The following is a 14,646-nucleotide window of genomic DNA, read 5'->3' as shown; positions in this document are numbered from 1 at the left end:
CAAGACACAACAGGTTTAACGAATAGATCAACAGTACAACTTGTATGCTGCATGCTGTACAGTTGAAACATTTGGAAAAATGTTTTTTCTCAAAACATTTTTGGGGTTTTCTTGCGTGTGAAAGGTAAGTTTTTATGATTTACTTATTTTGATTTTATGTGTAGCCATGAATGTGTATGCATCAGATTGTTGACAAGCAGTTTCAAAGTTCACACAAAAAGGGCACCATGACTATGGCTGTTTGCTCTCTTTATTTGTTGTAGTCAGCGTGACCTCTAATCGACTCGTCGTTACATGTCACAAAGAAATGGTCACATATGCTTCCAATATGTGTTCCTGTCCCCAGTGATACATAATTATCAGACAGGATTTATACAACTGTGCACATTACACATCCTAGATCATAAAACATTAAAAGCTTTTAATTAATAGAACACAGAATCAGGGGCAGACGGAGGTTTAAGAGCTTTACTGTTAAACAAGGTAACAAATCAAAAAGCCTAGAGTGGGTGGTTCATATTGACGTTCTAAGTCATGATGTGAAGTGAAGTGACTAAGAACACGCCTTAGAATTGTTTTACATGACACAATTATTATGAATTTTGTGATATCTAGTGTTGAAATTGCATGTTGCAGCTGAACACCCCTCACCTCACCCTCTCCTTCCAAACATGAAAAAGAACCTGTGGTAGCCTTCAACTGTCATAAAAACTCAAAAGGTGTTTAGTTTGTTCAGTCTGGACTAATGTAAAAAACATGGCGACCTCCGTAGAGAGGGTCCTCTTGATGTAAATATAAAGTATTTGAATATAAAGGAGTAAAGAAAACTACAAAACATACAATTTAGAACTAGTGAAAACATCATGAGGATTATTCTATATTAAAATCCTGCCAATAGTTCCCTTCCACCTAAATCTTACACACTGGACCTTCAAGACAGGGTTGTGTATGGTCACCACTATTCTGCTTTACATTTGAAACCACTGACTCATTATATTAAACAAAGTAAAATTTCAGGGGAATTATTATTAAAGTGGCATACATCAGCCTGTTACATGCATCATGTGCTTTGAGGTGAAGGGCAAACAACACCTTCTTTACCCAAGGTGATGCAATATTTGAATATTATGGTCATAGTGAGATAAAAACAAAATTACTTTCTTTTGTCTCATCTCAAGGACTGGAAACACAGCATATAAAATAAATATATTACCCAGAGGCTGGGTAATATATTTATTTTATATGCATTAAAAGCTTTTAATTAATAGAACACAGAATCAGGGGCAGACGGAGGTTTAAGAGCTTTACTGTTAAACAAGGTAACAAAATTAAAAATAAATATATTACTCAGACTATTACATAATATGTAATAGTACATAATATGTAATAGTCTGGGTAATATATTTATTTTATATGCTGTGTTTCCAGGCAGGGGATTAACCAAAACCAATCACTGAATGGAATATTATCAAATGTTTTTAAGGTAATGTGGCACCTAGGGTTCATATCAAAACATTGCAGTTAAAGTCTAAGAGGGACATGGCCTATACCTTCTCTTAGAGATGATTGTTTTGCAGCATAGGCAAGAGATATACAGTATTTTTTCAAAACATCATATTCCAAAAAGATGGAGAAAATACTTTGTAATCCCCACACAGACAATTGATAACAGTTGATAACACATGAATTAAATGGACACCAAATGAAAATGGATAATTGAGTCAAGGAGTGTACCGCTAAAGGAAGAGGGGCCCTATGCAAGGTTAAAAAAGAAACACAGCTCAGTTTTTAAATGCTTGAAAAAAAGAAGACCAAAAAGTTGGTTAAATTGTGTTAAATCTTTAACACATTCCGCTTAATACATTAAAATGAAATGGAAGAAGGAAGAAGGAGTTAATAGCATCTGAGAAAGAATGGACAACAGTATGGCAATATCAATGGAAGTGTACCAGCTCAAAGATAATTCATTGGGAAAATCTGAAAATGTATTTAATCACACTCTCAGAAATTCTATTTTGATTAACCTTCCTGTTTGCTAGAAACTCAAAATCAATACACTAACTTACTTTATCTTTTTCTTCTTGCCCTGTCATCAGACAATATTGGAGTAGGATACACAATTATAAATGTGAATCCCTTGATATATAGAATATAACATATATACTTCATGAATGGGTGAAGCCTATTACTATAGGCATCGGCAATAATCTTGTTGTAAAGTAAAGATCAGTCCTTTCCTGATCATGGTTCTTTTCCCCCCCTGTATATTCTCTTTGTGTATCACTTTGTTGTTAATAACTACTTTGATAATCAAGGCAACCATTAATGTAACATATGTCAACTCATTTTCGAAATCTCAAGTCATATGATCAAAAGTGGCTGATAAATGAATTCCAAAGGGGACATAGGTGATATTGTTAAAGAAAAAAAACAGTTCTTTAAAGTCTAAATATATTTTCAAAGTTAAACACATACGTTTTTATTGACAGGGATCTGCTGTGTATTTCATGCATCATTTTGATTGCTGGTGAAGCAGGAGCAGAGATAATCAGGCACAAGAGAAATGACACTGATGTACTGCTATAGCTGCTTTGTATATTATCTATAGTAGTTAACATGCTGCTGGATGCAGGAGCTGAATCAGCAAAATCTGCAGTTGTAAAGCTTACATGTTGTTTCTTCTTTGTTTAATCCCTGAAAAGCTGGAGTGTAAGATCACTTCATTACATTTCAATTTTAGCTAAGCTGATTCTTTTCAACGGCTCTATGTACGAAGGGAGCTGAGTCGTACTTGTCTGAGAAACATTCTTCTCAGTGTGCTCAAATTTCATCCACGGCCTGTCCTAAATGAATAAAATCCACACCAGTGAGGCTGCTCCCCTTTACGTAAACAGTGCCAACATTCCCCTCATTGAGAAGTACAAGAGGAAGGAGGCACATCTCACCCTTAATGCACTACATTGATATCAGAGGAAGCTCTTGCCCAATAATAATGTCCCATTGTTTTTATCAGGCAGAGTTTTCATGAAAGCTAGCTTGTGAGTGTCTGTGTGTGTGCGTGTGCTTGTGTTTGAATGATTAAGCCCCAACCACAGTCAAACAGATTCTAATGCATGAACTGCATTCAGGGAAAGGCAACTTCATTTGCATAACACATTTCATACAGAGGGTAAATTCAAAGTGGCGTCATCTTATGTAATGTTTACAGTGGAGATCAGTGACATTAGGTCTGGCAATACCAGTAATTTAGTGCTGCTTAACCACACATGCAAGAAGAAATTATAATGGTGGGATAGTTTGAATCTGAATCTCAAATCTATTATTCCATTGGTTATTTTACCAGAGCTCTTTTGAACAGCTGTCAGAAAGGAACAGAGCCATAAGATACAGCTCCATTCAATGAGCTGTAGTTCCCATCACTACTGGCTGCTAGCTGTATCTAGTTTTTGACAAATAAGTGTTCTGAAGTGGAACTGAAGCCATTCTCCAATTTGAAAACCACAACTGCTATCCCCCTCTTCAACTCAGATTTGCTCCATTCTATGACAGATGCTTTGACAGGAGTAATAAACAGCACTGTTTCATGAGTGTGAAAATGTGTGAAGTAAATGGGTCAAAGACAGGATTGACTGTGTAGTATACTGTTACAGTGCCACATTCAGGCTGTGTCTTCTTGACTTCCAAGTAAATGATCAGGAATGATCTGTTAGCATAAATGTTTTGTACTTGTATACACCAGCTGTAGTTGTAATGAATCTCAGAAAATGTCAGGTTCGTTTGCCATTTATTTATGATACAGTCCGATAATACTTGCAGAAAACAGAAAAAAACACATTTTGTTCCTGAAGGTGTTTGGATTAAACGCATTGAGCGTTGCAACGACAGGCCAGGTGAGCCTCTGCCTCTTCCTGTATGTCAGTGCTCTTCTGGTAGATACTTCTCAGACTCTCAGGGGTGTTCATGTTAGAATCTGCAACAGGATCAGACAGTTAGGCTCAAATTAGTTCTATTAATCAGGCTTTTGTGAACTTGCTGTGATTTCTTGCAGACTCACCAGCAGGCAGGCAGTGGAAGCCAACAGTGACAGTGGTGGTTCTCACTGGCATACAGCCAGGCAGACAGCGCAGCACAGGCTCCACAGAGTAGCACTTGGACTCCTCACCGTGCAGGATCATCTGCTTCTCCAGCTTCACAGATGCAAGCTTCATGTAGCACTCTGGAAGAGGGCAAAAAATAAGATAAGCACAGTGCATATACATATGTTTTTCCAGTCTGATTCTAATTGGTGTTCTAAATATTACCAGAGGCATCACGGCAGCTCTTTCCAGGCAGAACCCAGGAATGAGCATAACTGGCTGCATTCTTTGACATGCGCTCATTGGGTGTGCGGTACTCTTGTCTGATTTCCCCGTCAGCCTTTCCACAGAGTCCACAAGTCTGGCCTCTCATCCAGTCCACAACTTTGACCTGAAGAAAAAACATTTCAGTGGTTCTGGAACTATAACTGTAACTGCCCCATTACCACAATGCATGCTGATAAAAGTTGAAATCCAGAAAAGTCACACAATCCAGATAACTTGTCTCACCTTCAGTGAGTTCACATTGAGGAAGACCTCCTGAAGACCATGGTTGGGAGCATGGAGAGCGATACCCTCTTCTTTCTGCCTGATCTGAATAGTGCCTGAAATGAATACAAATAAGTGTGAATATAAATACATGTGTGTTTTCTTACACTTTAAACACATGGACGTGATGGTTCCATTTAATTAAAAAAAAAACAAGAAACCTTCGGGATGCTGATAAGGCAGGTTGTTGATGGGGATTTCTACTCCGTTAACCTTCACCACAATGGCGTCGTCCTTTGGATACATGTCAACATCACTGTTGAAAAACAATTGGATTATGAATTCAAGGTATTATAGTTGTATGATAATTGGATCTTTGATTTGGGCAATTTCCATGAGTTAAATATAAACACTGCTTTGTTCGTACATGTTTGCAATCTTCACATTGATCTGGTTTTGTTCCTGATTTTGGTCCCTCTTCAGCAGAACTATGAATTTGAGTTCTGGGGTGCAATCCTGAGCCAAGACCTGGTAACAAGAGTGAGGCATCTCGTTCTTGTATTTCCTGTTGTTAAATGTGATCACTGTGTCCTTGGTCATGGTGCACTCAGCTGGAGTGGAAAGAAAAATGTAAGTTAGTTACATACAGAGCAGTCTGAATGATCAGATATTCTGTCCCTTTTAATGTTTTCACCCGAATGAGCCTTGGTGAGCATGTAGATGATCTTATCAGTCCAGTTATCCTGGTATGGTTCCAACTCAACTGCAGTTTCCCCCATTGGCAGAGAAACGGGGATACCCACTCCAAGCTTGTAAATTGTCTTCTGTAGAAAGAACAAATCACTATGGTTGACCAGGTGAAACACATACATTTTCTTTTTTAATTATAGTAGGAGAGAAAACCACACCTTTGGTGTCTTCAGAATAACATTCAGACTGGTTTCAGATGCAACAGCCACAGTCAGTCTGAGCTGGTTACGAACATTCTTGACCTTTGCCAGGCTGACTCCGGCTTCGCGAGCAATACGGGCAATGTACTCAGAGAGGCTGGACAGATAAAAAGAAAAGGAGTCTTTGAATAAAGGTCTAATTTAGTATTGACTAATTTATAGCTCTTAGACAGGTTTCTTAGACAATTATCTGCAGGTATTATTTTGTGACATTACTCCTTTGCATAGCGCTGCATGTTCTTTGGAAGTTTTTCCCAGGTCAGCTTCAGGCGGAAAGCAGGCTGTTTACCCACAAGACCAGTTTCAGCTGTGATCTCAGTCTCGTACTGCTTGCATTCAGTGCCCCAAGCGATCTTGGCCTAAGAGACATTCAAAGCAGAGTAAAATCTTAATATTTTCTCTCAAATTTCAAAAAATTTTTACTAACATGATTCATTTCACCAAAATCAAGCTTTTACCATCAGCTTGTGGCTGCTTAGCATCACACCATCAGCACAGATTCTGAAGTGGTCATTCTCAGCCAGGTTGGCAAAGATAACCTGCAGTCTGGCAGTGGCTTTGTCAAAGTAGGCAGCAATCTGGTATCCCTGAACCTTGTGGTCGGCTCTCACGGCACGGATGAGAACAGTCACAGCAGGAGCAACAGTGTTAGCCAGGTACTTTGCCTGAAAATGGAAAATAGAGATTGTAATGAAGGTTTCGTTTTTTACCCCTACTAAAAACCTGAGCTTGTTATGTTGACTAAATTACCTTATTGTAAATAGCTTCTAAGCTGTAGGCACTGCTCTTGCTGTTTGCACGAGCTGTGGAGACGGCATGCTGAAAACAAAGACATTTACTTAGCCTTCTCAAACAATGTATATGGTGTAGAAGTGTCATGCACCTTACAGCACATTCTAATAATTACCTGGTGGATGTGGTTCTTGGTAAACTTCATGTCATGCAGCTTTTGCTGCAATAGAAAATAAGAAGATTAATTCCTTCACATGGTTTTTGAGTGTACTCCTTTTACTTATCAGAGAAGAAGTTGTATTTCACCTTGGACATGGACTTGCTGCTGGACTGAGCAGATGAACGGCTGCTTGAAGAGGAGCTGGAGGAGCTGCTTGAACGCTCGCTGGAGGAGCTGCTGGAGCGGCTGGTCAGTCTCTTTGATTTCTTTGGGGCATCAATGTTGACCATTTTGCTTGCACGGCGAGAGGAGGAACTGGAGGAAGACTGGGATGATACAGACGAGGAGGAGCTTGAACGAGAGCTGCTGGAGCTGGAGGAAGCTGAGCTGTTCTTCAGACCAGGAACCAAGATTTTCCTGAGCTTCATCAGGATGTTTTTGTCCTCTAGAATCTCCTCTTCCTCGCTCAGATTAATCACTTTGATGATCTTTTCTGCCGCTTTGTCTCCAAGCTGAATCTCGATTTCAATCTTCTCGATGACTGGTCCAGCAGCTGCAATAAGACAAATGAATTGTACATTATGTTCCAGCAACTTTCACAACTACTTTTTAATTATTTGTATCAGTATTTTATTGTCACTCACCTGGAGCAACCTCAACCAAGACAGCATGTTTTCCAATGATGGCATAGAGTGGACAGTCCTTGATGAAGGCAGCATTACGGGATTCAATCTCAGTGCAAGCCTTTATTCCAAAGGTTTCAAATGCAGCACACATTTTCTTGTCAAAGCCCTTGGGGAATTTCAGTTTGTTGACAATCTTTCTTGGCAGTTGAGAAATGAGTTCAGATGATACTGACTGTAAAACAAAGATCACTACATAAGTTTCAAACAGTGCAGGATTTTGTGTTGGAAAAGGTTATCAGCGTATCAAACTCACAACGTCATCAGCCATTGAGGATGACATCCTTGAAGAGGCCTCCCTTGACATCTGTAGTGTGGCTTGAGCAGGAATCATTGGTGTGATCTTGGCAGCTGTGAGGTCTTCCACATTTCTTGCAACAGCATAAGTCTCAACACTAGGAGAAATAAATAGGAGAAAAATTGTTTAGGAAAAACTAAACTTCAAAACTAGATTATATATATTTTACTTGGAAGGAAGGAAAAGTACATACATTGCAGATGCGATCTTATCGATGCCCTGGACAGGCAGCAACTGAAGCTTGAAGTTGCCCTTGATCATGTCAATTCTTGCCTCAATCTTTGCAGGAACAATTGTGTGAACTCTGGCTCTTGACACCAGGGTGGCTTGGATAAGAGCAGTATTCACACCCATAACTGCGTAGGTGTGCATGGAAACACTGCAAGTGACAGAAAGATATATTTATTTTTCTGCTTGTCAAGAATAACGGTGAGAAGAAGCTCATTTGAGCAAACTAAAGCCAGTTTACCTTGGAGCAATTGCAGCCCTCATGTTGACGTCAGACTTCAGAAGCTGAGCAGGATGGAAGTTCGCAGGCAGAGGTGGTGTCACAGTAGCTTGGACTATGAAAAACAACACATGTTTAGCATCTGCACAAATCGATTTCTATTTTTTAGTATTTCTATCAATAAATATTTCAGATCAGTTAAGTTACACCCATGATACGTACACTCAACAGATGCAGCAGCCACAGCAGCTGTGTAGAAACTCAGCTCCATTGGCAGACCAACAGCGGTGGGAATGATACGACGGACCTCTGCAACCAGCATTGGTTTAGCATAATGCAGAGCAATGCCGGACAGCAGGGTATCCAAAGCCTTCCTGCCATAACTGTGAAGTGCAGGTCCAGTGGCCAGCTGGAGGAACAAAAGGCTCATGAGACACCAGGTTTTAAATTCAAAGTATAATTAATATTTGGAAGTCATAAAGTACAAAACAATAGAAAACGCTTTACCTCAATGATCTGATCAACAATAGCTTTGTCGATGTTGGCAAATGCAATTTCCTGTCCAAAGAATTTCACATACAGAGAGCCCAGGGGCTGGCTGGAAGGATGAGCCCTCCACTCAGAAAGCTGTAAGGAAAAAATACAACAGTGAATCAACTATTGTAACTACAACAAACATAACAAACTTAAAAAACATAAAAATTGGTAGTTTTGGGACTGGGGTGTTCCCCTGAACTTACAGCCTTTATAACTTGTTTCATCTTGGTGATTCTGTCAGCATTTTCAGGAGCCTCCTTGATTTTCAGAAGGGCTTCCTGGACTCCTTCAGCTCTCACTCCAACCTGGACACAAGAAAAGCAGCATTTGATGGACAGTTTTTTAAATGATCACTGCACAAATAAACAATGTATCAGTGGCGGTGGCATTCTTTCATTGTGAGATGAAAGATTGATAATTGTCATACCTCAAGAACATCAGCGTATGCTCCAGCAAGGTAGGTGCGAGCTTTGGCCACGATGGCTCTTGGCAGAAGTGTTGCAGCATCGTTAACATAGAAGGCAGAGGCGGCAGCACCCATCATCCAGGGGTCTGCATGGAGAAAACCCGAACCATCAAGTTACACATTTCAATATGAAAACTGCAATGTTAATTGTTCTGCTGGATCTTTACTTACTGTGATAGGCATCCACATAGAGAGCTTTGCTGAAGCGATAGCTCAGTCTGTCGAATTTAGGGCTGAGGATCTTCACAGCAACATTGCAAGCCGCAGCACTGAAAGTTGAACATAATAAAAATATACGTATATGAGACTGTAGGTGCGAAGATGTTTACATGAAATAAGTAAATTGTAAACTGCAATATTACTGAGGTTCTTACACAGAAGCGAAGTCGGGAGCAGTGTTCTTGGTCATGGCCTTCATGTAAGAGTAGACAAAGCTAACGACTTGCAGGTTTTTTTCTTTCAAGAGGGCATCAGCAAGAGTGGTCACCAGACCCATGGGCAGCTTTGTCTCAAACAGCACAATAGCAGAAACCATACGGAGCTCTGGGTGCAGAGCCTTGCTCATGAACAGCTGAATGGCAATATCTTGGATCTAATTCACAGAGAAGAATTGTTTCAGATAACACTGCACATAACAAGACAGGCCTGAGCTGTATTCACTGTAAGTAATGGAAGGAGTCAGAATATCCAGTCTCACCATCTTGGGCTCTTTCTTTGCAATGTTCCTCAAAGCCAAAACAGCATCAATGTGAACTCTGAGTGGCAGATTAGTAGCAGCACTTCCAAAGCCAGGCAGGAGCTTCAAAATTGGTTTAAGGCTGGCAGGATGTCCAGCATTACCCAGAACTTTCAGAAGGACGATAAGCTCCTCAACTTTACCTTTGGCAAGAGCCTCGACAGCAAGTTCATGAATGGGCTGTGGGAGGAACAGAATGGCATAAGTTTCACTTATGCTGTAACTGAATTTTAGTTACATCAAACAAATAAAAATGATACCTACCCTCACAAGCTCAGCAGGGCAAATTGGATTCTGTGCACAGTATTTGGCAACCATAGTGCCGTAGCCCAGCAAGACGATCTCGCGCAGGACTGGGTTTTCTTGGATGAGGCGGTTCATAGCCAGGCCCTGTGAAGTGGTGAAAATAACTGATTACATGCCCATGTTCTCACTTTGTTTAAAACACACAGGACCTCTTTTAAGCTCAACTTACCTCAATAAGCTTAATGGCTTCCAGGTCAGCTGTCACCATGTGCACAGATGCCAGCAGAGCTTGAGCAACTTCAGCAATAGTCAGCTCACCAATCAGGAACTTCTCCTTGATGAACCTCAGAGCAGTGTGAGTTCCAATGGCGGGGACGGCATTCAGCATCCAGTGCCTAAGAGAGAGTAATACTGTATTATTATACTATTCGTTACATTTTCATTTTATTGGTCTTCTCTGAATTAAAGTTACCTGTGATCGGGTCTAGCTTTGAACCGAGTCCAGAGAGCCTCAATACTCTCAAATCTGGCCACACGCAACAGCTGGATGAGCTCAATAAACTTCAGAGGGGCATCTTCATGGACCTTGGCCACATTGTAGGTCACCAGGTGGTTCAGAGTCTCAACAATCTAGAAGTAAAAAGAAAATTTTTCCCTTAACATTCTATGTTGCTACAGGATTGATTCAGTAAAAATCTGGTCAAAAGAGGGAGTGTTGTCTTAAATACCTGAGCCTCGGCATTGCTGATCCTCAGAAGCTGGATGGGTGTCTGGAGAAGCTCGCTGCCAAACTCGTACTGCAGGGATCCACGGTGAAGATATTCAGCTTTGATGGGCTCCACTGGAATCTTCTCAATCTCCACAAAGCTCAGGACTTGCCTTTGAATAGACATAAGCAATCAGTTAATCTACCATGTGACACTTTGTTCTGTGAAAAGTGGTTTCAATGCTCTTTAATTTAGACAACATACTTAGCTTCCATTTGGGCAGCACCATTCAAGATGTTGAAAGGAGAGAACTGAATGAGCTCTGTAGTGGTTGCCTCCAGGATCAGAGCACCGGTGGCTGCTGGCTTCAAGACATAGTTAAATGCAGCGGCTCCCTTCAGGGTCTTTCCTCTCTGTATGAACAACCACGTAAGAATATTATCACAGCTGCACTGGGAGTGCATGATGTCAGAGTAAGTAGAGTCGGGGAAAATGTACTTACAGCCTCACACTCCACGCATTTCTCGGTGTAAGCCAGGCCAATGTCCTTAATGATTCTCTCCTGACAATTGTTCAGGTCCTTGGTCTTGCTGAGAAGAATGCGTTGAGCCTTTGCATCCTCACTGATGACGTAGTGGGTTTTGCACACACCCTGAGCACCAGGCTAAATCACAGAAGTCAGGTGTTTAAGTATTATAGCGTCTTGTTGGTGGAACTCCATGACAATGAGTAATTCATACCTCCTGCAGCTCGTACACGTTCTGGGTCTTCTTGATGTTCAGCTGTAAGATGTTAAGGACTCCCCTCAGGATATTCAGCACAGTTGCAGAGATACCAGCCGGGGCAAACACTTTGCCGACAACACCGTTAGCATACTCAAACTTGATGGGTGTCAAGAGCTGAGCAGCCAGGGCTGAGGTGAGCTTGGTGGCCGGGATGAAAGCATCTTTGGGCCAAATTCCACTGTACTCAAAGATTTCAGGGTCTACAAGCTGTGAAGAAAAAGTGACAGTTCAAATCAAATGTAAAGATAGGAGACAAAAATATACATTTTTATCAATAATTGTAAGTGGTCTTTACCTTCAGCATGAAGATGTCGGCAGCGGCAGCATGGATCAAAACTTTGCTCCGGACTTTTAGTCCGGCCCTTGCCAGTCCTTCCTCTGGCAAGCCACCCATAAGAACTGCTTCATATTTGTACACGTAGGTCTTTCCAAGAGCAAATTCTGGGGCTGGAATAATATTGAAATATAATGACTGATAGGAATTTGCTTTAACCTTCAAAAAGTCAAATAAGCCAGGAAACTATATCTCATCAGTCTTTTTGTATTTCAGTAGAATTTTTAAAGTGACACAGACAGCAATTTAATGCCTTTCAACATTTATAAGTCCTTTTTGTTGAAAACTTTTTTTCTTTATCGGATGATTGGATATTTTGATATGAAGTTAGAAAACCTACCCAGGCTGACCTGATACCCGGCTGAAAAAAAATTCAAAAGAGAGTTATTTTTGATGACACAATATGTAAATAAAAAACAGTGAATTTGTAAAAGACAAATGTATTAACATTTACCTTCCAAAATTGTATTTACAGTACATTCGGAAAGTATTTAAACCACTTCACTGTCTTTATGGCAGGAGGTCTATGGAACAGGGAGGTCTCTAAAAGACTCATCTCTGCTTCACTGATCGGATAAAACCAAAATAGTTTGTCCTTTATTCTGACAACATGACTCGAGGAAACAAGGCACTGATGGTCCCAATCCATCCTGACACAGCTTGAAAGGATTTGCAGAGAAATGGCTGGAGGTCCCCAAAAGGTTTGCAGAGCTTGTCACATATATTCAATAAGACTTTGGGCTGTGATTGCTGCCAAAGGTGCTCAACTAAGAATCTCTTTTTTCTTTCACAATTCACAATTGAATTTGTAAATAAATTCTACAATTTGTGTAAATTGATTTGGGGAAAAGCAAATTTAAATAATAAGGCTTGAACATTAAAAAGTGAGTGAGTCTAGATTCTCTCTGCTTGCGATGTAATCACTTTTATGTTCTAGGTTTTACATAAGCCATGGCAGCAATTGCAAATTTTTCTCTTCATTTTTGAAGTTTAAACATTTAAACCAAAGATCAGTGGAGAACTATTGCCCATCTTCATAACAGTGTTAGTATATCCTTCTAAAGACAGCAACATTTTCAGAAAAAGAAGTTAAAATTAAGCAGATCTAGTTTTAAATGTTTGACGTACCTGCAAGAGCCACAGCAAGAGCTAGAAGAAGCACCCTCATGGCTGGTGGATGTGACTGACTGATGACCAGAGGCTTCCTTTTAAAGCAAATTTTTTGCGGATGGTGTCCTCATCAGGATATATCATTAACTAAATATGAGCTTTCATTGAAGTCACCATGCCCTGACCAGCTACATTAGACAAACAGAGTGAAAAGAACAATGTCACTGATGACAAGTTCTAACCTTTATGGCACAATCAGCTACAAGCATGTATTCATATATGTATTTATATATACATATGTTTATCGAGCTAATTGTTTTCATTCTACAATATCATGCATAATTATGCATAAAAGAATACAACTATCCATAAATTTCACAAACAAAACCAGGCACGAGCAGAAATCATTCAAAACATTTTATCACATATTATTTCTATTTGATAAATGTTGACTCCAATGACTTAAATGCACATTAATTATTCTAATATTCTAAAAATGTTACCATAAAGATGCTTCTGTTTTCAGTTGCACAAATATAATTTTCCAGGCTTTCAATGACATGTCAATCTGACCTGTGATTTTGACACAATCCTCTCAGCATGTTCTTTGAACTGTTGACTGTTTAAAGGCTCCAGTCCAATACATGTTCATTTGATTTCCACAGGCTACAATCCAATATGTGTTCACTTTTCAATAATCACATGGAAATCAAGTTTCTTAAAATGTATATGTGATAATGATGATGTTGATGATAATACCGTTTTTCACAATGTCCTGCTAAGGGTTTATACCACAAATGAATGGAAACTCAATAGAATGTAGTTTAAAATTTTTTAAATGAAACTTCCAGTTGACCTCTGGTGAGAGATTTGCTTGGTCAACAACCTGTGGCAGTGTTAATCATTTAGAACAGCATACTTAAGCTAAATGACTTCATAAATTTGTCGTGTATATCTCATGGGTGATCTTAAATATTGAGTCTGACTATAAGAGTGTCCACACAGCTCTTTAAATTAATGCACTAGATATTTATTTTACAGCTGTAGAACTGGATATGACACTAGATAGATACTAGTAATTGTAAGTGCTGCATTCTAAAAGTGGATTTAAAATCTTAGCAAATTGGACCTTATTAATATATTATCTTAACAAAGTAGTGACACTTTTTTAATCCCAAACTATGATTAATTTTTGTATTTATGATATTGTTGATAATCTGAATATTTTAGAAATGAATTATTGACTTGTCGTTAATAATAATAATAACAATAATATTATGTTAATCAATCCACGGAATCATATCAAGTCATGAGTATTGCATGCGGGAGATGCAGAGATGAAACTATAGCAGGCAAAATGAAGTGAAAATGTCTAATAATTTAAAGCAGGGAATAATAATAAAGCCAGGGAATAATAAAGCCAGAATAATAATAAAAATGGAATCCATTAATGGAAAAAGTTTTCTTTTTATCTATGATCACTGTGACCATTTGCAATATATTAGATATTATTTCACTAATAACTTACTGAAAAACTATATAAAAGCCATCTATTGACCAACAGCTACTTTTAAAAGTAAAATAAAGAAATGAATAATTGACTCAATACATAATATAACACATAAATGAAACAAATGCAAAGCTTGGTGAGAGAAAAAGCTATATATTTTTATTTCTACATTTATTTAAATGTTGGCACTCCCTCTATAACAAGGTCATGCTTTCACCTCATTCAACAAAATGTAAATACTACTACTACTACTAATAAATAATAAATAATACATAATACATAATAAATAATAAATAATAAATAATAAACAATAAACAATACATAATACATAATACATAATACATAATAAATAATAAACAATAAACAATAAACAATAAAT

General features: G+C 38.9%; 1 protein-coding gene across 1 annotated transcript; it reads right to left on the bottom strand.

Moving 5' to 3' along the window:
* Positions 1-3,767: 3,767 nt before the first annotated feature.
* On the bottom strand, positions 3,768-12,863 carry vtg2 (vitellogenin 2). The gene is made up of 34 exons (XM_069521943.1): positions 12,776-12,863; positions 11,988-12,008; positions 11,609-11,760; positions 11,269-11,520; positions 11,031-11,192; positions 10,793-10,941; positions 10,550-10,700; positions 10,294-10,451; positions 10,051-10,216; positions 9,840-9,965; positions 9,537-9,755; positions 9,214-9,431; positions 9,011-9,108; positions 8,801-8,925; positions 8,577-8,678; positions 8,344-8,463; positions 8,059-8,245; positions 7,858-7,951; positions 7,582-7,767; positions 7,347-7,485; positions 7,052-7,265; positions 6,554-6,960; positions 6,423-6,467; positions 6,266-6,334; positions 5,974-6,180; positions 5,732-5,874; positions 5,474-5,612; positions 5,260-5,389; positions 4,993-5,176; positions 4,787-4,881; positions 4,587-4,681; positions 4,302-4,467; positions 4,055-4,216; positions 3,768-3,970 (listed from the first exon to the last, which is right to left on the bottom strand). Exons 1-34 carry the CDS (start codon positions 12,813-12,815, stop codon positions 3,858-3,860), a joined length of 5,034 nt encoding a protein of 1,677 aa, XP_069378044.1. The 5' UTR covers positions 12,816-12,863; the 3' UTR covers positions 3,768-3,857.
* Between the last annotated feature and the right edge of the window lie 1,783 nt (positions 12,864-14,646).

The sequence above is a fragment of the Paralichthys olivaceus genome, chromosome 3 (assembly GCF_024713975.1).
Source record: "Paralichthys olivaceus isolate ysfri-2021 chromosome 3, ASM2471397v2, whole genome shotgun sequence".
Taxonomy (NCBI): Eukaryota; Metazoa; Chordata; class Actinopteri; order Pleuronectiformes; family Paralichthyidae; genus Paralichthys; species Paralichthys olivaceus.
Note: the sequence above shows the minus strand (reverse complement) of the source record. Positions and strands in the feature narration are given on the sequence as shown.

Coding starts and splice junctions, on each gene's coding strand:
- vtg2 (XM_069521943.1), bottom strand. CDS start 12,815: ATGAGGGTGCTTCTTCTAGCTCTTGCTGTGGCTCTTGCAG. Junction 8,464..8,576: donor TGAAACAAGTTATAAAGGCT/GTAAGTTCAGGG, acceptor TTTTCCTTACAG/CTTTCTGAGTGGAGGGCTCA. Junction 6,181..6,265: donor TAGAAGCTATTTACAATAAG/GTAATTTAGTCA, acceptor TTCCATTTTCAG/GCAAAGTACCTGGCTAACAC.